The 23973-nt window shown below is 41.4% G+C and overlaps 1 protein-coding gene across 4 annotated transcripts in view; it reads right to left on the reverse strand.

Moving 5' to 3' along the window:
* The window catches only part of LOC309620088 (heparan-sulfate 6-O-sulfotransferase 2), a gene marked incomplete at its 3' end in the record, with an annotated part of 130586 nt that overhangs the window by 100169 nt on the left and 6444 nt on the right, over positions 1-23973 (reverse strand). Inside the window, exon 3 of one of the 4 annotated variants that reach the window (XM_082376165.1) lies at positions 19029-20255. The exons of the other annotated variants lie outside the window; for them this stretch is intronic. Within the exon in view, the coding sequence (XP_082232291.1) occupies positions 20249-20255 (7 nt within the window). Of the gene's footprint in view, positions 1-19028; positions 20256-23973 lie in introns of those variants that run through there. 4 annotated transcript variants of the gene reach the window in all.

Below are 23973 nucleotides of genomic sequence, written 5' to 3' on the forward strand. Positions count from 1 at the left end.
ATGACACGACTCCTTACAATAACTATTCCCCAGTTAAAATTCATCATTGGGTAAAGTCTTGCTCTTCACCTGTTCCACATCATCAAAGGTAAGCTAAAATATCTTAAAATCCTTTGGATATGCACATGAGCTGAAATTCATCTCTTCTTAATATATCCAGCTCAGTCTGGAAACCAGGAATACTTATAGAACACACTGAAAACACTAATAATTCCAAGCTTCACCTAACATATGCAAAAATCAGATAATATAAATGTTTTGGGGCCATTAAAACACTTCAGGCTAAAGGGAAGAGTAACGATAGCTACGAAACCATGGAAGTTGATACATTTTAGGTTTTTACATAAGTATGTTTGAAATAGTAAATGAGTCATCAGTAGATACTCTCATATGTGTTCCTCTAAGATTGGACAAAAACTGCATAGAATCAATCCTTGGTTAGCCTGAGATTTGGAACATAGATACATAGATACTAATAACTACTTAATGATATTCTTTGTTATTAGAGGAAAATGGGCTAAACAGGTGGCTTTTACTTATTTATTTTTTTTTAACAAATTAAAAAAAATTTTTTTTTATTTATTTGTTTATTTATTTATGGCTTGTGTTGGGTCTTTGTTTCTGTGCGAGGGCCCTCTCCAGTTGCGGCAAGCGGGGGCCACTCTTCATCGCGGTGCGCGGACCTCTCACTGTCGTGGCCTCTCTTGTTGCGGAGCACAGGCTCCAGACGCGCAGGCTCAGTAATTGTGGCTCACGGGCCTAGCTGCTCCGCGGCATGTGGGATCTTCCCAGACCAGGGCTCGAACCTGTGTCCCCTGCATTGGCAGGCAGATTCTCAACCACTGCGCCACCAGGGAAGCCCACGAGTAGCTTTTAAATAAAGCAACACATTCTGATATTAACAACACTCTCACAGTTTTGCTTTTTCTATTTATTTATTTATTTTTGGCTGTGTTGGGTCTTCGTTGCTGCGCTTGGGCTTTCTCTAGTTGTGGCGAGCAGGAGCTACTCTTTGTTGCAGTGCGCGGGCTTCTCATTGCAGTGGTTTCTCTTGTTACGGAGCACGGGCTCTAGGCGCACAGGCTTCAGTAGTTGTGGCTCTCAGGCTCAGTAGTTGTGGCACATGGGCTTAGTAGTTGTGCCTCATGGGCTGTAGAGCTCAGGCTCAGTAGTTGTGGCGCACGGGCTTGGTTGCTCCACAGCATGTGGGATCTTCCTGGACGAGGGCTCAAACCCATGTCCCCTACCCTGACGGGTGGATTCCTAACCACTGTGCCACCAGGGAAGTCCCTCTCACAGTTTTTCTAATAACACTTTGACATTTTACAATGAAATCAGAAGCTAAATAATGATTAAATAATACTTAAACAGCAATTTATACTTTATAAAGCCCTTTCACTTACCTTATAGCATCTGTGCCTCAGAACAACCCCGTGAAGTTTTTACAAATTTTACAAATGAGGGAATCGAGGATCAGAACGAAGTGAAGTTATTTGCCCAAAGTCTCACAAGTGGTAAGTGAAAGAGCCATCACTTAACCCAGGTCTTTACGACTCCAAATCCTAGGATGAAGATGACAGAGCTGAACTCATGTTAATAGTCCTTACCACACCACACATCTAAAAAGGAGGACACGAGGAAACTTCCGGAGTTGATGAATTTGCCTGTTACCTTGATTGTGGTGATGATGTCATTGAAACAAGAACCATAAGCCTATGTCCAAACCCATCAAATTGTATACATTAAATATATGCAGTTTCTTGTACATCAATTATACCTCAATAAAACCCCTTTTTCCAAAAGATGGAATAGCTGATTCTAGATTCCTGAGAATAAATAGCTCCATTAGTAATTTGACCACTTATAGATAATGCCCATAATGTTACTTATCTTATCCTAAAACTCTTACTTCTCCTTGAACTACTGTGATCTAGAGAAATCTAAGCTTTTGGACAGTAGTAGAGAAAGGGAAGAAAAAATAAATACAGGTATTTATCCTTCAGTGTACACACTTCATGGCACGGATGCATGTTTGTTGCCCAGGGCTCTTGGGCTTGGCACATGCAATGGGAAACAATGGGCATCCAAACGCCAAAGCTGAGAGATGCTCTGGCTCTCCCTCACTTAGAGCCCTGATGTTGGGCTGACGCCAGTAAGGCCTTCACACCATTCTGCATGGCTTCCTCTTGTCAATCCATTCCAAACAGTCTCTTCTCATTCTTTCTACTATTATTTAGGTCCCGTTTCCCTGATTTTACCCTCAGCAACTAGTGAGGACAATCTGTCTATATATTGCAAACAAAATTTATTTTTTACATATTTAGAAATTACTTTAAATTTAACAATGAGATAAGCACCTCGTGACTCCGAGCCTGTATCTGCAGCCCTGATCTCTCAACGCACAGATCTACTGCCTCTGGGCGTCCCAACATGGTGACTCTATAGTCTCCTCAAATTCCCTGTGTAAAAAACTGGTCTCGGGGCTTCCCTGTGGTGGCACAATGGTTAAGAATCCGCCTGCCAATGCAGGGGACACAGGTTCGAGCCCTGGTCCGGGAAGATCCCACATGCCACGGAGCAACTAAGCCCGTGTGTCACAACTACTGAGCCTGCGCTCTAGAGCCCACAAGCCACAACTACTGAGCCATAGCTCTGGAGCCCACGAGCCACAACTACTGAGCCCGCGAGCCACAACTACTGAAGCCCGCGCCTAGAGCCTGTGCTCCGCAACAAGAGAAGCCGCCGCAGTGAGAAGCCCGTACACCGCAACGAAGAGTAGCTCCGCTCGCTGCAACTAGAGAAAAGCCCGCATGCAGCAATGAAGACCCAATGCAGCCAAAAATAAATAAATAAAAATAAATAAATTTAAAACAAAACAAAACAAAACTAGCCTCATCCGCCATCCCCCTGCCCATCACAGCTCCTCCTCTAGTCTTCCCAAGCCAGAAACCTCGGAGGAAATTCCTTGCCCCCAACTCTCATCCCCACTATCCATACCCTTCAGTCACCACATTCTTTCCAGTCTTCCTCCTAAATATCTCCTGAATCCATTCACCTTTCTGCAGGCCCACAGCCGCTCTCCCAAGCCAAGCTACCAACCAACCCCTCTTCCCAGCACTACTCCACAGCCTTCCAACTGGGCTCCCTGTTGTGTGTTCTTACCCCTCTCCAGTCCCTTCTCCACACAGCAGCCAAAGCGATTTAGTTAAAACACAAACCGAAGCACATTACTCCCCTGCTTAAAATGTCCCAATGGCTTCTCTCTGCTCTCAGGATAAAGTCCAAATATGCCTTGTACCTTGCAAGGCTCTGTGTGCCCTGGCTTCTATCTAATTCTGAGATCACAGATCTCATCCCAGCCCCTAAGTACAAGCCCTACTCCTTCTTGTAGGTATGCCTTTACTCATGCTGCTTCCTGAGATTCTACCCTGTTACTTGTCTGGTGACGGATCCTTGGGGACTCAGCTCAGGTGTCACCTCCCTCAGCAGAGTCGTTCCTCGTTTGAGATGCCCTTCTCTCCATCATCACAGCAACCTGTGTTCCCCTTTATTATAAGACTGATCACCCTATTTGTTTATTTACCTCCCCACAGTAGTCTGAGAACTTTCCAAAGTCGATGCCTATGGCACTGCCAGCTCTGTAATCCCAAGACCTGACACAGTGTCTGGCACATAGTAGGTACTCAGTACATACTGAATGAATTAGTTAATGGGAAAGATTCCAACTTAGTCAAAATACGTCATGTTGGGCTTCCCTGGTGGCACAATGGTTAAGAATCATCTGCCTGTCAATGCAGGGGACACGGGTTCGAGCCCTGGTCTGGGAAGATCCCACCTGCTGCAGAGCAACTAAGCCCATGCGCCACAACTACAGAGCCCACATGCCACAGCTACTGAAGCCGACGTGCCTAGAGCCCGTGCTCCACAACAAAGAGAAGCCACCTCAGTGACAAGCCGGAGCACCACAATGAAGATTAGCCCCCGCTCGCCGCAACTGGAGAAAGCCCGCACGCAGCAACAAAGACCCAATGCAGCCAAAAATAAAATAAATAAAATAAATAAATTTTTAAAAAGTACATCATGTTACAGACTTGAATCAAGCTATCAATAATATGAATGGGTGAAACATTCCAATCAAAACGCATAGACTGTCAGATGGATTTTTTAAAAAACAAGATCCAACTATAGTTATCCACAGGAAACACATATTACATTTAAAGATAGAAATAATCTAAGTAAAAAGGGAGGAGAAAAGATATATCATGGAAACAAAACCCATAAGAAATATGGAATGCCTATGCCAACATCAGAGAAAACAGACTTTAATAAACGTTACTAGAGATAAAAAGGGAACTTTTATAGTGACGAAAAGAATAATGCATTAGGAAAATATAACAATCACAAATATACATGCAGGTAACAACAGAGCCCAAAAACACATGAAGCAGAAACTGCCAGAATTTAAGGGAGCAATAGAAAATTCAATAATAATAGTTGGAGATGTCAATATCCCAAGTTCAGTAATGGATAGAACAACCAGAAAAGGATCAACAAGGAAATAGAAGACTTAAACAGTACAATAAACCAACAAGATTTAGCAGATATCTATAGAACACTTCACCACCAACAGCAGAATAGTCTTCTCAAATGCACACAGAACATTCTCCAGGACAGACCATATGTTAGGATATGGAATACTCCTCAATATATTTAAAAGGAATGAATCACACAACATATGTTCTCTGACTACAATGGAATAAAATTATAAATAATGCAAAGAAGGAAATTTGGAAATTCACAAATATGTGGAAATCAAACAATGAACTCTTAAATAATCAATGGTTCAAAGATGAAAGAACAAGGGAAATTAGCAAATCTTTGAGATAAATTTAAACGAAACAAAACATACCAGGGACTTTCCTGGTGGCGCAGTGGTTAAAAATCCGCCTGCCAATGCAGGAGACACGGGTTTTTGATCCCTGGTCCGGGAAGATCCCACATGCCGCAGAGCAACTAAGCCCTTGTGCACCACAACTACTGAGCCTGCACTCTAGAGCCCGAGAGCCACAACTACTGAAGCCCGCGTGCCTAGAGACCGTGCTCTGCAACAAGAGAAGCCACTGCACTGAGAAGCCCGCCTACCGCAGTGAACCCGCTTGCCACAACTAGAGAAAGCCTGCGCAGCAACAAAGACTTAATGTAGCCCAAAATAAATAAATAAATAAATAAATAAAAACATACCAAAACTTATAGGATGCAGCTAAAGCAGTGCTTAGAGGAAATTATAGACAAAGTAAATGCTGTATTTTTATTTTTTTATTTTTTTTACAGCGTTTACAAAGTAAACGCTTATATTTTTTTTTAAAAAAGAAAGATCTCAATTCAATAACCTAACTTTCTACTGCAAAACACTTGAAAATAAAGAACACATAAAACCTCAAGCAAGCAAAGAAAAGAAATATTATAGACTACAGTGGGAATTGAGAGTTAAGAAAGAAAATCAATGAAACCAAAAGTTGGTTCTCTATAAAGATTAACCAAAATTGACAAATATTAACCCAGACTGACCAAGAAAATAAGAGAAAAGACTCAATTACTAAAATCAAAAAAGAAAGAGGGGACACTGATACCATCCTTTTTTTTAAAATTTATTTACTTTTTTTTTTTTTATTTTATTTATTTATTTATTTATTTTTGGCTATGTTGGGTCTTCATTTCTGTGCGAGGGCTTTCTCTAGTTGCGGCAAGCGGGGGCCACTCTTCATCACGGTGTGCGGGCCTCTCACTGTCATGGCCTCTCTTGTTGTGGAGCACAGGCTCCAGACGCGCAGGCTCAGTAGCTGTGGCTCACGGGCCTAGTTGCTCCGCGGCATGTGGGATCTTCCCAGACCAGGGCTCGAACCCGTGTCCCCTGCATTAGCAGGCAGATTCTCAACCACTGTGCCACCAGGGTAGCCCCAATTTTTTATTTTTTTATTTTTTGGCTGCATTGGGCCTTCGTTGCTGTGCGCGGGCTTTCTCTAGTTGCAGCAAGCGGGGGCTACTCTTCGTTGCGGTGCGCGGGCTTCTCATGGAGGTAACTTCTCTTGTTGCAGAGCACGAGCCCTAGGCACGCGGGCTTCAGTAGTTGTGGCACGTGGGCTCAGTAGTTGTGGCTCGCGGGCTCTAGAGCGCAGGCTCAGTAGTTGTGGCGCACAGGCTTAGTTGCTCCGCAGGAGGTGGGAATCTTCTCGGACCAGGGCTCAAACCCGTGTCCCCTGCACTGGCAGGCAGATTTGTAACCACTGCACCACCAGGGAAGCCCACTATTATCATCCTTTAAAACTAAAATAGATTACAAGGGAATACTATGAACAACTGTATTCCAACAAACCGGATAATTTAGACAAAATGGACAAATTCCTAGAAAGACACAAAGTATTGAAATTAACTCAAAAAGAAAAAGAATACCTGAATCAAACTATTAAAAAAGTAAATTCATTGAATAAATAATTTTAAAACTTACCACAAAGAAAATCCCAGGCCCAAAGTGTTTCTCTAGTGAATTCTACCAAAATATTAATACCAAGTTTCACATACTCTTCCAAAGAACAGAAGAGGCAAGAACACTTCTCAACTCATCCTATGAGGTCAGTATTACCCGAATATTAAAACCAGAAAAACACATCACAAGAAAAGAAAACTACAGACCAATATCCCTAATGAATATAGATGCATAAATCCTCAGGAAAACACTAGAAAACCCAATACAGCAACATATAAAAAGGACTGTACACCATGACAAAGTGGGATTTATCCCCAGAATGCAAGGTAGGCTTAACATCAAAGAGTTAGTTAATATAAAACACCATATCACAAGAATAAAGGGGGAAAAATACTATGATTATCTCAATAGAGAAAAATCATTTGACTAAATCTTACACCCATTCATTGATAAAAAATAATAATAATAAACCCTTACCAAGCTAGGAATGAAAAAGAACTTCCTCAATCTGATAAAAGGCATCTAGGAAAAATCCCAGACATAACATCATGTTTAATGATGAAAGGCTGAATATTGTTCAGATGGTAATATTACCCCAAACTGATCTACAAATTCAACACAATCCCTAACAAAATCCTAGTTGGTTTCTTTGCAGATATTGATAAGCTGATTTTAAAATTCACACTGAAAGTCATGGTACCCAGAATAGCCAAAACATTCTAGAGAAAGAAGAAAAAAAACTGGAAGAGTCACACTTCCTGATTTCAAAACTAACTAGAAAGCAACAGTAGTCAAAGACTATGTGGTGTTTCATAAAGACAGATATATAGAGTAATAAAATAGAATTAAGAATCCAGAAATAAGTGCATATATTTATGCTCAACTGATTTTCAACAAAGGTACCAATTTAATAAAGGAAAAAGTCTTTTCAATAAATGATTCTAGGACAACTGATATCCACACAGAAAAGAATGATGTTGGACCCCCTTCTTACAATCTGCACAAAAAATAACTCAAAATAGATCATGAACTTTAATGTAAGAGATAAAACTATGAAACTCTTAGAGGAAGATACAGGAGTAAATCTTTGTGATCTTAGGTTAGGCAAAGCATTTACGAGAGACAAAAGAAATGACAGTTAAATTGGATTTCATGAAAATTTAAAACTTTTGTGCTTCAATGAACATCATGAAGAAAGTGAAGAAGCAACCCACTGAATGGGAGAAAAGTACTTGCAAAGTATAAATACAATAAAGGACTTGTATCTAGAATGTACACAGAACACTTAATACTAAAAAGAAAAAATAACAATTAAAAATGGCAAAGGATCTGAATCAAAGAAGACATTCAAATGGGCAATAAGCACATGAAAAGATGCTCAACACCATTACTCCTCAGGAAAATGCAAAGCAAAACCACAATAAGGTACCACTTCACACCCATAAGATAGCTGGGTGTGAATGGGCAGTGACTGGTAGTGGTTTTGGATTTCTTTTTAGAGCCATGAAAACTTTTTTGGAATTTGACAGTGGTAATGATTGCACAACTTTGTGAATATATTAAAAGCCACTGGACTGTACACTTTAAAAGGGTGAATATTATAATGTGGAGTGTGTCTAAATAAGAAAATAACATAAAAAGTATCATAGACTTAATAAAAGTTAAAACAGGGCTTCCCTGGTGGCGCAGTGGTTGAGAGTCTGCCTGCCAATGCAGGGGACACGGGTTCGAGCCCTGGTCTGGGAAGATCCCACATGCCACGGAGCAACTGGGCCCGTGAGCCACAACTACTGAGCCTGCGTGTCTGGAGCCTGTGCTCCGCAACAAGAGAGGCCACGACAGTGAGAGGCCCGCGCACCGCGATGAAGAGTGGCCCCCGCTTGCCGCAACTAGAGAAAGCCCTCTCACAGAAACGAAGACCCAACACAGCCAAAAATAAAAATAAAATAATAAATAAATAAATTAAAATTATAAAAAAAAAAAGTTAAAACAGTAAAACTTTTAGATAAAACAGAAGAAAATTTCCAAGATCTAGGGCTAGGCAATTAATTCTTTTTATTTATTTATTTATTTATTTATTTATTTATTTATTTATTTATTTATGGCTGCATTGGGTCTTTGTTGCTGCGCACGGGCTTTCTCTGGTTGTGGCGAGCAGGGGTTACTCTTCATTGCGGTGCGTGGGCTTCTCATCGCGGTGGCTTCTCTTGTTGCAGGGCACGGGATCTAGGCGTGTGGACTTCAGTAGCTGTGGCACAGGGGCTCAGTAGTTGCGGCTCATGGGCTCTCGAGCACAGGCTCAGTAGTTGTGGTGCATGGGCTTAGTTGCTCCGCAGCTTGTGGGATCTTCCCGGACCAGGGCTCGAACCCGTGTCCCCTGCATTTGCAGGCAGATTCTTAACCACTGCACCACGAGGGAAGTCCCAATTCTTTTTTTAAATTGAAGTATAGTTGATTTATACTATTGTGCTAATTTCTGGTATACAGCAAAGTGATTCAGTTACATATATATATATATATATATATATATATATATATATATATACACATTCTTTTTCATATTCTTTTCCATTATGGTTTATTACAGGATATTGAATATAGTTCCCTGTGCTATACAGTAGGACCTTGTTGTTTATCTGTTTTGCATATAGTAGTTTGTATCTGCTAATCCCAAACTCCTAATTTATCCCTCCCCCACACCCTTTCCCCTTTGGTAAACACAAGTTTGTTTTCTATGTCTGTGAGTTTGTTTCTGTTTTGTAAATAATTTCATTTTCATCATATTTTAGATTCTACATATAAATTATGTCATATGATATTTGTCTTTCTGTTTTTGGCTTACTTCACTTAGTATGATAATCTCTCGGTCCATCCATGTTGCTGCAAATGGCATTTTTTCATTCTTTTTGTTGGCTGAATAATATTCCATTGTGTATGTGTATATGTATGTATAGGTGTGTGTGTGTATATATATATATATATATATATATATATATATATATATATATCACATCTTCTTTATCCATTAATCTGTCGATGGACATTTAGATGCTTCCATGTCTTGGCAACTGTAAATAATGCTGCTGTGAACATAGGGGTGCATGTATCTTTTCGAATTAAGAGTTTTCTCCAGATATATGCCGCAGAGTGGGACTGCTGGATCATATGGCAACTCTATTTTTAGTTTTTTAAGGAACCTCCATAATGTTCTCCATAGTGGCTGCAGCAGTTTACGTTCCCACCAACAGTGCAGGAGGGTTCCCTTTTCTCCACACCCTCTCCAGCATTTATTGTTTGTAGACTTTTTGATGATGGCCATTCTGACCAGTGTGAGGTGATACCTCACTGTAGTTCTGATTTGCATTTCTCTAATAATTAGCAATGTGGAGCATCTTTTCATGTTAGCCAATTAATTCTTGACACTAAATCATGATCCATGAGAGGAAAAACTGATAGACTGGGACTTCCCTGGTGGCGCAGTGGTTAAGCATCCACCTGCCAATGCAGGGGACACGGGTTCGAGCCCTGGTCCGGGAAGATCGCACATGACGTGGAGCAACTAAACCTGTGCGCCACAACTACAAAGTCTGCGCTCTAGAGCCCGCGAGCCACAACTATGGAAGCCCGCATGCCTAGAGCCTGTGCTCCGCAATAAGAGAAGCCACCGCAATGAGAAGCCCGCGCACCACATTGAAGAGTAGCCCCCACTCGCCACAACTAGAGAAAGCCTGCACACAGCAATGAAGACCCAACACAGCCAAAAATAAATAAATAAATAAATTTTAAAAAACTGATAGACTGGTGGAACTCATCAAAATTAGAAATTTTGGGCTTCCCTGGTGGCGCAGTGGTTAAGAATCCACCTGCCAATGCAGGAGACACAGGTTCGAGCCCTGGTATGGGAAGATCCCACGTGCCGTGGAGCAGCTAAGCCTGTGCGCCACAACTACTGAGCCTGCGCTCTAGAGCCCACGAGCCACAACTACTGAAGCCTGCGTGCCTAGAGCCCATGCTCCGCAACAAGAGAAGCCACCGCAATGAGAAGCCCGCGTGCCGCAACGAAGAGTAGCCCCCACTCGCTGCAACTAGAGAAAGCTGGCGCACAGCAATGAAGACCCAACACAGCCAAAAATAATAAATAAATAAAATTAAATTTAAAATTTTTTTTAAAAAATTAGAAATTTTGCTCTGTCAAATACCATGGGAAAATGTTGAAAAGACAAGCAATGAGCCAGGAGGAAATACTGCAAGCAATACGTCTGACAAAGAGTAAATATTACAGAGTATGTAAGTAACACTCAAAGCTCAACAGTTCAAAAAAAACACAAAGAATCCCATCAGAAAATGGGCAGATGACCTTCTACCACAGAGGGCCTACAGATGGCTAATAAGCATGTGAAAGGATGTTGAACACCATTAGCCATCAGGGAAAGGGAAATTAAAACCACAATGAGATATTACTACACCCCTATCAGAATGGCTAAAATAAAAAAATAATGACAACACCAAATGCTGGAAAGGATGAGGAGAAACTGGATCACTCATACATTGCTGGTGGGAATGTGAACTGATACATAGTCATTCTGGAAAACAGTTTGGCAGTTTCTTATAAAACTAAACATGTAATCACCAAACATCCCAGCAACCGCATTCTTGAGCATTTATCCTAGAGAAATGAACACTTAGCGTCCCACAAAAGCCTATACAGGAATGTTCATAGCAGCTTTATTCTTAACAGCCAAAAACTAGAATCAGCCCAGATGTCCCTCAACAGTTGAATGGTTAAACAAACTGTGGTACATACTTACCACGGATTACTCTGTAGCAATAAAAAAGAATGAACTATTGCTATAGGCAACAGCTTGGATGAATCTCTGACTTATGCGAATCATAGGAGGCACCCCAAACTAGCTCTCACTCCTAATCCGGCAGGACCATGGTGCCCCAGGATTCCAGACTGAAAGCCACTAGTGGCCCAGAGACCTAAGGTGCTCACTATTAAAGCTGCCAGTTTGCAGGAGACCACTGCCTCCCTCTAGGGCCCTGAAGCAGACGTGGATACGCTGTCCCCAAAGCTCTACCTGGGAGGGCAAGGTCAGAGTCACTAAGAAGCAATCTGCCATTTAATTATGGCAAGAGTTTACCTTTTTTCCCAGTGGTATTTCTCTGTCTCAGACCCAACTTTAGCTTCTGACATTTCAATCGAAACTCCTATTTCTTCACTATTTCTACCTGCTTGAAGTTCTGGGAGAACAGCTGTTTTTTTCCTTCAGGTTTCTTGTACTAAGCTAAATTCAGAGACCACCAAGGTGTGTAACCAAAAGCCAAGTGATATAGCTGCACAGACCTCGGGCTTTCTGGCACTTGGATATCTCCATCTTAGGCTCCTTGCAGAAAAGAGCTCCTCTCTATTAACCAGAAAGAGTTGCATCCTGGACTCAGACCTCAGCAAACCAGAAGAGCTGGATGTCTGTGGTCCCTTCTTTGCTGCAGGAATGGAAATCTGACCTCTGTGACATTCTCTAGAGATGTTCCCAGCCAAAGGTCACAATCTGAGACCCCACACCCAGTCCCTTGATCTTGGAACCAGAACCTTCCTACTATGAATAATGGTTTCATCGCTATGGTTTAAAAGCAAAACAAACATGACATTCAATGGGGAGCATCACAGTCTTGCTCATTCCAATCCAACCATATTTTTTCAAAGAGCAGAGATCGTCAGTGTAACTGCTAACTTCCATGCATACAAATCCTGTATGCAGCCTTTAACTGAGCCTTCTTCTGAACTCTAAAAACGATGAGCGGGGGCTTCCCTGGTGGCGCAGTGGTTGAGAGTCTGCCTGCCAGTGCAGGGGACACGGGTTCGAGCCCTGGTCTGGGAAGATCCCACGTGCCGCGGAGCGGCTGGGCCCGTGAGCCACAATTACTGAGCCTGCGCGTCTGGAGCCTGTGCTCCGCAACAAGAGAGGCCACGATAGTGAGAGGTCCGCGCACCGCGATGAAGAGTGGCCCCCGCTTGCCGCAACTAGAGAAAGCCCTCGCACAGAAACAAAGACCCAACACAGCCGTAAATAAATAAATAAATAAAATTTAAAAGAAAAATAAATAAATAAAAACGATGAGCCACTTTCCTACAACAGGGTTAGGCAAGGTGCCTGCAACACAGGACTCCCTCGTTGAGGGATGAGTTGAGCTAATTTGGCTGCATTCAACAGTCTAGCCAAGCCACAGACCTTCAGCTCCCCCCAGGTCAAAAGTATACCCGCTCCTGAACAGGAGAAACTGTTGGAAACGAAAAAGTGTGATTTTAGTCTCATCCTAATGGATCTTGTGACATCCAGGTCTCTAAGCTCCTCAATAATAATTTTTCAAGGCCATCTGGAATAAACAGAAGTCCCACTCCAAGCTGCATGTATGCAAATTGCGGCACTTTAAATGGATTTTGTCCTTAAATGCATAAACCAAAAAGCATGCAAACAACTGGATTAGAAAAGCAAGGTTTTTTTTTTAAACCTCTCTAATTGGCATTAAGTCACCAAACATTGTCAAACACATATCACTTGCTTAATTATTTTGTGTGCACATGTGTATATCTTTATAACTTCATAAACATATAAATGAGAGGGAGATGCAGATTTAATGTACACCCATATGGCGATAAATACAAAAGCTGCCAGAAGATTGTAAAATGCTATACTAATGCTAAAATGATACCTTTTTTTTCTTTTGCTTTGCTTCCAAGTCACAAAGAACAAATTGAGAGTAGAGACACTAAGCCTGGATCCTTATGTAAAAGGAGACATACACACAGACCCTTTTGTCCTGCAATGCAAAATGTTTTTTAAATACCTTTCTTCGGCTCCACATTCTCCTATTAGTCTAATTATCTTTCATTAATCTCAGTGTGTTCATGCATAAAATCATTTCTGCATGTCCATTAAAATTTTTATTGAAGTAATTTTTCATAAATAACCTACTACGCATCATTCACACCTATATGCTTCATTTCAACACTGCTTTAGGGCTTCCCTGGTGGTGCAGTGGTTAAGAATCTGCCTGCCAATGCAGGGGGCACGGATTCAAGCCCTGGCCCGGGAAGATCCCACATGCCACGGAGCAGCTAAGCCCGTGCACCACAACTACCGAGCTTGCGCTCTAGAGCCCGTGAGCCACAAATACTGAAGCCCACATGCCTAGAGCCCGTGCTCCGCAACAAGAGAAGCCACTACAATGAGAAGCCCGCGCACCGCAACAAAGAGTAGCCCCCTCTTGCCGCAACTAGAGAAAGCCCGCACGCAGCAACGAAGACCCAACACAGCCAAAAATAAATAAATTTATTTTTTAAAAAAAACCACTGCTTTAATGAGTTTTAGTTGGCCTATTACAGTCATAGAACATACTGAACCACTTTCAGCAAAACCAATCACAAAAATAATAAATATGTTTGCCTCTAGTGTATATGGCAAATAGGCTCAAACAGTTTTTCAACCTTCAAGGTGTTGTGGGAGTTAATCTTCTACGTAGCAAAATCTCAGCCATGAGGCATCTGCTGAGGTGGCCATCATCCCAAGGTCAAACTCCTCTGGTTGTATTGGGCATCTTTTTACCATCCTTCCAAGCCTTCAACCTAATTTCTTTGCCCTCCGCACTATGTCTGCCAGCCTGGTAGGCCCATGCTAATTTGCACATTCTCTCAAATGGCTCTTTTCTTTTTTAATTTTATTTTTTTTTCTTTTTTAATTTTTATTTATTTTATTTTTTAATTTTTATTTTGTAATTTTAAAAAATTTTTCATTGGAGTGTAGTTGATTTACAATGTTGTGTTAATTTCTGCTGTACAGCAAATTGAATCAGTTATACATATACATATATCCATATATGTATATACATGTATCTTTTTTAGATTTGAATGGCTCTTTTCTTTTTTTTTTTTTTAATTTTTTTTTTATTGGAGTATAATTGCTTTACAATGGTGTGTTAGTTTTTGCTTCATAACAAAGTGAATCAGCCATACATACACATACGTTCCCATATCTCTTCCCTCCTGCATCTCCCTCCCTCCCACCCTCCCTATCCCACCCCTCTAGGTGGTCACAAAGCACCGAGCTGATCTCCCTGTGCTATGCGGCTGCTTCCCACTAGCTATCTATTTGACATTTGGTAGTGTATATATGTCCATGACACTCTCTCACCCTGTCACATCTCACCCCTCCCCCTCCCCACATCCTCAAGTCCTGAATGGCTCTTTTCTAAAGCTGCCTCTTCCAAAGGAGAGAGAATGGTCACTCCTATGGGAATTTGCTACTCTCACTTGGTTATTTCAGTAATAAGACACTTCTATTATCTTCATGATAAGCCCCTGGCATAAGAGCAGGCTTCAAGATTCATTTTCTCTGGGACCCCCTCACTTGAATTTGAGAGAAAGCTTTATTTCACTGGCTCCTCATAACGCAAGATTATGTGAGCTGCCCTGGCTGAACTCATTCACAATGCCCTCCAAAGGCTGTGTCTACACAGACCAAAGGGAGCAAAAAAAGCAATGGTCATTTATAGAAACAGGCCAGGTCAGAGCAGTGCGACTGACATTGCTAATGAGGCAACTGCCAACATTCCAGAAGGAGTAAGATGCTTCGGCCTCTTACAAATCTTGTGAAGTGGGTGCACCATATTTTAGGCCCACACGGGGCATAAATTAAAATACAGTTGAGGTCTTCATTTTCCTTATCTGGAAAAAAACCCCAAATCTTTCCTCTAACCTAACTCCTTTCTTTTCTTCCCCCTAAAACATAATTCTTCTGTGTAAATCATTGTTGAAAGCATTTACAATATCTTGGATATCTAAATCCTTGTTTAAGAGGGGAAAAGAAGAGCTGCAGAATTTACCTTTAGAGAGTGATTTTTTTTTTTAATTTTTTGGCCATGCCACACGGCATATGGGATCTTAGTTCCCTGACCAGGGATCGAACCCACGGTCCCTGCATTGGAAGCATGGAGTCTTAACCACTGGACCACCAGGGAAGTCCCTAGAGAGTAATTTTTATTAAACATTTTAAAAGGTGCTTTAAAAAATCAGTTAACATGTTGGATCCTGATATCTCCAGATAGTCACTGCAGGTCTCCATTCCACTTAGTTTGTATAGACACATAGCCAAAAAAGAGGGTAAAGGCTTTTACTATGGAGAACAGTATGGAGGCTCTTTAAAAACCTAAAAATAGAGTTACCATATGATTCAGCAATCCCACTCCTGGGCATATATCCAGAGAAAAGTCTAATTTGAAAAGACACATGCAGGCTTCCCTGGTGGTGCAGTGGTTGGGAGTCTGCCTGCCAATGCAGAGGACACGGGTTCGAGCCCTGGTCCAGGAGGATCCCAGTTGCCGTAGAGCAACTGGGCCCCTGCGCCACAACTGCTGAGCCTGCGCTCTAGAGCCTGCGAGTCACAACTACTGAGCCCGTGTGCCACAACTACTGAAGCCCATGCGCCTGGAGCCCATGCTCTGCAACAAGAGAGGCCACCGCAACGAGAAGCCTGCACGCCGCAGCGAAGAGTGGCCCCCGCTCGCCGCAACTAGAGAAAGCCCGTGAACAGCAAGGAAAGACCCAGTGCAGCTAAAAATAAATAAATAAATTTATCTTAAAAATTTCTTTAGGGGCTTCCCTGGTGGCGCAGTGGTTGAGAATCTGCCTGCTAATGCAGGGGACACGGGTTCGAGCCCTGGTCTGGGAAGATCCCACATGCCACGGAGCAGCTGGGCCCGTGAGCCACAACTACTGAGCCTGCGCGTCTGGAGCCTGTGCCCCGCGACGGGAGGGGCCGCGATGGTGAAAGGCCCGCGCACCGCGATGAAGAGCGGTCCCCGCACCGCGATGAAGAGTGGCCCCCACTTGCCTCAACTAGAGAAAGCCCTCGCATGAACCGAAGACCCAACACAGCCAAAAATAAAATAAAATAAATAAATAAAGTAGCTATAAAAAAGAAAAGTGCTAAAAAAAAAAAAAAAATTTCTTTAAATTAAGAAAAGAAAAGACACATGCACTCCTATGTTCACAGCAGCACTGTTTACAATAGCCAAGACACTGAAGCAACCTAAATGTCCATCAACAAATGAATGGACAAAGATGTGGTACAATGGAATATTAGCCACAAAAAAATGAAGTAATGCTATTTGCAGCAACATGGATGGACCTAGAGATTACCATACTAAGTGAAGTAAGTCAGACAAAGACAAAAATCATATGATATCACTTATATATGGAACCTAAAAAAATGATACAAATGAGCTTATTTACGAAACAGAAACAGACTCACAGACACAGAAAACAAACTTATGGTTACCAACAGGGAAAGGGGTGGGGGGAGGGATAAATTAAGAGTTTAGGATTAGCAGATACACACTACTATATATAAAATAGATAAACAACAAGGACCTACTGTATAGCACAGGGAACCAGATTCAATATCTTGTAATAAACTGTAATGGAAAAGAATCTGAAAAAGAATATTTATATGTGCGTGTGTGTGTGTGTGTGTGTGTGTGTGTGTGTATGAAACTGAATCACTTTGCTACACACCAGAAACTAACACATTGTAAATCAACTATATGTCAATAAAAACAATAAATTAACAAAGGATGGATGGTAAGGGCTTTTGGAGATTTGTCTGAGAATTTAGTAGACATTAAAACATATCAGACACGCCATGTGGCCCAGTTGGTTTTAAATGCCAACTCCAATACTGACTGGCTGTGTATATTTGGGCAGGTTATATATCTCATCCAATTATCTGTTTTCTCCTCTTTAAATGGGTTTTTTACACATCTACCTCAAAGGGTTATTTCGAGGATTAAATGAGAAAAATATATGCTATGCCCTTGGCACAGCACCTGGCTCAGTAGGTATCCCAAAACACTAATACATCTTCATGGAAAGTCAGGCCAAGCTACATGGGTCAAACCATCACTTTACAGCACTTCTCTTTGCCTAAGTCTTGGAGTTCTTCACTTTTTCTTTGGTTGTGTTCCAATAAAACTTTATTTACAAAAATAGGTGGAGACAAGATTTGATTGGAAGTTTGCAAACCGCCGTACAGATAATATGTGTAGTGTAGATGTTACAAACACTGTGTATGTGTGTGCATATATATACCTTAGATATGATTTTTCTAAAGTTTGATTTGGTGTATTTTTATGAGTTTGCTGGATATCTGTATGTTTGTGTGAAAGAGCCCTGTGAATGTTCACCCAAACGAACCTTGGAGAAATGCCTGAGTATTTTATATGTGACAGAGATTTTCTTCACAAAGGACAAGTTCCTCCATTACTGCTACATAATTTGCCAAATGCAAATATTTTTATAGTCCTCTGAAGATGCAAAGGTTCCCCAAATGGGTAATGATAGCAAAATGTGAGTAATAATCATAGCCATAATTTTTTTAGCACATATTATATGCTAGGTGCTGAATCGTTGATGTACGTTATATAGATGCTAACATGGAGTTCTTCACTCTTGCGTGTGAATTAACAAGCTTGATGTGGTCGGTGAAGGATTCACAATACTTCCAAATATATCAGACTACTAACGATCCTTCTCGTACACTCAGATATGGCCTGATCCCTTGTTCTTTCTTAAGCACTGCATAGTCAGAATGGTCTATATTTACTCACTGAAGTTTTTCCAGACCAACTTTACAGCTTAGTATATGGTCTATTTTCAAAAATGTTCTGTACGTGCTTGAGAAGAATGCGTATTCTTCTAAATGGATGCTGGTCTTCTATATTGAGTTTGTTAACCATGTTGCTCAAATCCTCTGTACCCTTACTCATTTTTTGTTCATTTCATCTATCAATTTCTGAAAGCGGTTGGTAGATTTTACAATTTCTCCTTATAGCTCTGTCAATTTTTGCTTTATATATTTCAAAACTATGGTATTAAGTGCATACAGGCTTAGAATTGTTATCTGAAGAACTGAACATTTTATCATTATTCAGTGATCCTGTTTATCCCCAAAAAAGGCTTTGCCTTAGTTAATTTAGCTGCATCAGCTTTCTTCTGGTTAGTATTTGCATAGTATATCTATTCCAATCCTATCCGTGTCCTAATGTTTTAGCTTTGTCTCTCATACACAGCATATAGCTAGATTTTGTATTTTCATCGGTTGTGATAATCTTTGTCTTTCAACTGGTGAGTTTAGTCAACTTCTATTTATTGTAATAACTGAGGAGCTGGTTGCCAAGATCAAAGGGCCTTTTAAAAGTACCTCCATGTTTCCTGGCTGTAACCTGGTCACTCTAGTCAATTTCAAAACACTCTTTGCTTGCATTCACTCTCTTGTAGGAAGTTAGCAAAAGTCCAATGATCTCCATGAATGAATTTGAGCTGATACTATACAGTTATGGGAAAAAGTCAATTAATGCAAGGAATAGCACACACAAGCCTAATCCATTTGATGTAAACCAATGCATTGCACACGGTTCAACTGCTCTGTATTCCTTCAGAAAAGTGTATGGAAGTGATTCATTAGAACTATACTCTTCACTGGGACTTCCCTGGTGGTGCAGTGGTTAAGAATCTACCTGCCGCTGCAGGGGACACAGGTTCAAGCCTTGGTCTGGGAAGATCCCACATGCCGCGGAGCAACTAAGCCCATGCGCCGCAACTACTGAGCCTGCGCTCTAGAGCCCGCGAGCCGCAACTACTGAGCCCATGTGCCACAACTACTGAAGTCCACACACCTAGAGCCTGTGCTCCGCAGCAAGAGAAGCCACAGCAATGAGAAGCCCGCGCACTGCAATGAAGAGTAGCCCTCACTCGCTGCAACTAGAGAAAGCCCGTGCGCAGCAATGGAGACCCAACATAGCCAAAAATACATACATAAATAAATAAATTTATTTAAAAAAAAGAACTATACTCTTCACAAGAAAAAGACCAATTCTCTAAGGCTCACTAGGGCATCCCTGCTGGTAAAATTCAAAAAGCAAGCACAGTGAATAAGAAGTCCTTTTTGCAGACATTTACATCGGGAAAGAACATGATTCTTGACAATTCAGAGTAAATGAAGTGCAAATTATTCTCTTATAATATATCCCAGAATTGAAGCTTAAATTGTGACTAAAAAAGAACCCACAGTTTAATCAGAAAAATATATTTATTGGTAATTCCCATGAGCTCATATTTGATACATTTATATCATAAGATAACAAGTTCAAAACTATTGCTAAGTTATAAATATGGAATTTATGCCGAATTTGCATGTATTGAATTTTATTTTGAATTTGCATGTGTGACTGTATTTGAATATTTATAATATTCCAGAAAAAGCACAGTGGAATGTGCAAGACAGATTTATTTAGTGTAATGCTCTGAAATGTGTCAAAGTCTTCAACACTGTTCTTAGAGGCAAAATGGCAGAAATAACAAATGGGACGCAATAAGACCAACTGAATAACCTGCGAAGTCCAATACCTAGCAAAGCTAGGAAAGCTCTTCTGCCAATAAATGTTTTACTAAAGTTTAGACAAATATTTCTCTAAGCTTACACAATGACTTTGTATTAGAAGACATATACCATTAATTAGATTCTTCATTACACTTTAATGGTAGAAGGAACATTCCCATCCATATCCTTTTTTTCTCTAAACTCAGTGACTAAATATCTCATCTTGGGACTTCTCCGGTGGTTCAGTGGCTAAGACTCTGCGCTCCCAATGCAGGGGGCTCGGGTTCGATCCCTGACCAGGGAACTAGATCCCGCACGCATGCCGCAACTAAGACCTGGTGCAGTCAAATAAATAAATAAATAAATTTTTTAAATATATAGGGGGAAAAAATAAATAAATATGTCATCTTATCTGGCGCAGAACGTTGGTATTAGCTTTCCAAGTGTGAAGCACATTCTTTACGCTGTCAAAATAACTTGTACCTAGAATGTAGTCTCCATGGAGTCTCAACAATGAGATTCTGAACCTCACTGTATTTAGTGGCCCCTCAGATACCCAGAGCAGTTGAGGAATGAAGTGTTCTAGTCAATTTACAGTTAACCAGGGGCAATGCTATTATGAAGTGAAACTGCTCTGGGGGGAGGCTGCTCCAGCAGAATACACTCCCCTTCTCTCCTGGATGAGGGCAACACATGCACTAACTGATCTAAGCTCTCAGTTGTGGACGTTTAGAACTACAGCCCTTCTCCAACCCCAAGACTTTGCTCTTCCAGCCAGACCATTAGCTCTGGTGTCAGTTCATTTGAAAAGAGGCTCACGAAGATTCAAAATCCAGGCTATCTTGGGTGGCTCTGGCTGAGCAGAGTAAGCCTTTTATTTCCAACTGTGTGCCATTATTAATTTCCAGTTTCATTTAATTTTTAAACAGAGCACAAGCAATAGCAATCCACTCGAATGTCTCTGTACTGTACTGGTATAAGAGTTTCATGGATTCCTTGGAATATGGTAAGAGCCAATCATCAGAAAAATCAACAGCTGATGCCTGACTTATCACCTCTGCCTTTCAGTCTGTGAGTTTATTTAGCTGAGGCTGCTTTCCTCATTAAGGACTCCCAGAATATCAAGAGGCTAATGAAATAACCAGCCATAGTTTTAGAAACCAAGAAGCAGACTGTGTAATTTATCACAGCCATTATAAAGCATCATTTTTAAAACTGTTAATATTTACTTTTACTATGAAAGTAATGCATACTCATATAGGAAATTCAAATCCTTCAGAGAAACAGGAAAAGAAAATAAGTCACTAATTGATCTATGGATATCTCGGTATTTTTCTTCCATTCTTTGCCTTTTATGCTTAGATTGAGAGGGGTGGAAAGATGATTTGCCTCTCTCCTTCCTCACCCCCTCTCTCAGATAATTGTAGTCATACTGGGCCCATAACTGTCTATCTCTTTTTCCCTTAGCATTAAATCACTACCAATTTTCTATACTCTAAAAAGGACATTTAAATGGTTTTGAAATAATCCCTCAAGTGGACGTACTGAGATTTCTTGAACCATTCTCCTATATGTGGATGCAGATTTTTCCGATTTGTTGCACTTATGAATAACTCCAAATAACTTAACAAATAATGGTAGCCTCCTAAGATACCATTCTCATATCACCCTATGCTTTTCCCCCATGGCGCTTCTCACAATTTTAAGTAATGAATTATTTGTTTCATGTCTACCTTTCCCACTCTATGAAGCCAGGGACCACATCTACCTGGCTATTTTTGGACAGATGAACACTTCTCATTTTTATGTAATCATAACTGTCGATCTTTTCCTCTCTTCAAACAGCCTTTTACCTGGCTGAGAGTTCCACATGTGAATTGCAGCTATCACTTACATAATAATGCCAATTGTGAATTCAGACTAACTGGATTCACAGACTCCTACATATACAGCTAAGTCCTAACCTGTCCAGAGGCCCCATTCTCACTTCCTTACAAGCCTTGGCCACTAGAAGCCTAGGCAACTTAGACCGGTCACAGTTCTCGGTATCCTCCCAGCCTCAAGCAGATCGCCTTCTCAACCTCTCTGTTTTGTCAATGGTACCACCTCAACTCCAGACTGGAAATCAGGGCGGTACCTTTAACTGGACTACAGCCTTCATTTACTTTTATGTTTTTTACATCCCTGCCATGCAAGAGCTTCTCATACTCACTGGGGTTCAACCTCCTTGTTGCCATTCCAGGATCTCTACAATGAGGTTCCCTAACCCTCCCCCAGGCATGAACCTCCTCAGGTCTGGCCAGCCCTGGCTAGGTGAGGTGACTTGACCTCACGATGCCATGAGGATGCCACGCCCACCCACAATGCCTCCTTTCTTCTAAATACAACCCACCTATTCCTAGAAGCCTTTCCAAACAGATCTCTCCTTTTTCTGGCCTGCTCCTCATACTTTAGAAAGGAAAGGGACTTAGAAAGCATCTCCTTTAAATCTCCCATTTTACAGAGGGGGATGGACTTGCCCCAAGTCACATGTTCCTCCCCAGCCCCCCACCCCCCATCTATACACGACATAGTTCTGCACTTTACCATCTAATCTTAATGAACTTGAGGCTGAAGATGGTGACCTTGACTTTTTTGGATTTGTCTAGGCTCTAATCTCCCCCAACTGCTAGCACTGGGCAGAGGTCACAATACTTACTCCACAAAGTTTGCTGATTAGACCTAAACTGTTATATAAACAGATGGACTTTTCTCTATTTTTAAAACATATTCTGGTAAAGATATGACATTTTAAAGACATTATTGATATTCAAATCATTTTCAAACAAAATCCATCTTTATTAAATATCTAAAACACCAAATTATTCTGTTCTACTGTAAGCTCTGTGAGAGCAAAGATGACACGTCTTCCCTGGAATATAATGGGCAGTTTTGCAGAATTTTGTTTAACGAATGACAGAGGGAAGAGGTGACTATTCTTTAATATCATTTCATGCTACTTACGTTGACGACAGATATCTAGAAAAGACGAGCTCTAACATTCTTATTGCCACGTAACAGCACTAATCTAAAATTGCTATTAAGGATATCACATTCTGAATAGCTTTTTATATCACCTTGAGAACTTCGAGCTTTGTTGGGTTGCCAACAACATGTTTGCCATCTGGGCAAAGACGCTAACTACTACGGCTGAAGTTCTACAGATGTTATCACGGTGAATTTCTCGCCTTCTCCTGAGAAATACGTGGCAGGGGAGTAATAACAGCTCTTAGTATCCTCTTAGCATCCCCAGCTAAGTGAAGCTACGCCTATGAGAACCCAGTGGCCTACAGCCTGAGGGACCAGAAGGACGGCATCGCTGCCTGGATCAATCCACTCACTCGCTGCCTTGCCCTGTACCAAAGTCTGTCGTGTTGTCCTGCTTCACTGCAGGAGGGAAGGAGTGGAGCGTGGGCATGTGAGCCATGAGCAGGCTTGTGCACTACAGACTTCTTGCTAAGACATGGCTCTATCAAAATGGAGCCACCTTGGGACTCCCCTGGCGGTCCAGCGGTTAGGACTTGGCGCTTTCACTGCTGGGGTCCAGGTTCGATCCCTGGTCAGGGAACTAAGATCCCACAAGCCGCACACGGCCCAAAAAAAAAAAAAAAAAAAAAAAGAGCCACCTTTAAACAAGAAAGGGAAAGAAAAGGAAGCCTTTACCACAAGTATTAAAAAGGAGTGACCACAAAGAAGACAAAAGAAAGAAAGAGAAAAGGCTATGCTCCATGTAAATGCCTTGTGGTCCTTTCCTGTCAGTGATAGCCTAGTGGTTTCTAGGTGACGATTAATTACTCTTCCGTAAGACTGCTGCAAAACGTAGAGATACTAAACGTCTAGGATGCAACGTGATTATGACGATCAGACTCTTTGACTTGGGTAGCCATGGAACCTGACCTTCCCCTGCCGCCAGCCGCCGCCCGAGTGTGCCAGCCAGCGCAGTGCCTGGGGAAGAAGAATGAGGCTGGTGCAGTTTCTTGGTGCCCAATTCTGAGTTCCTCCCACAGACCCAGT

This window comes from Balaenoptera borealis (assembly GCF_965194805.1).
Source record: "Balaenoptera borealis genome assembly, chromosome: X".
NCBI lineage: Eukaryota > Metazoa > Chordata > Mammalia > Artiodactyla > Balaenopteridae > Balaenoptera > Balaenoptera borealis.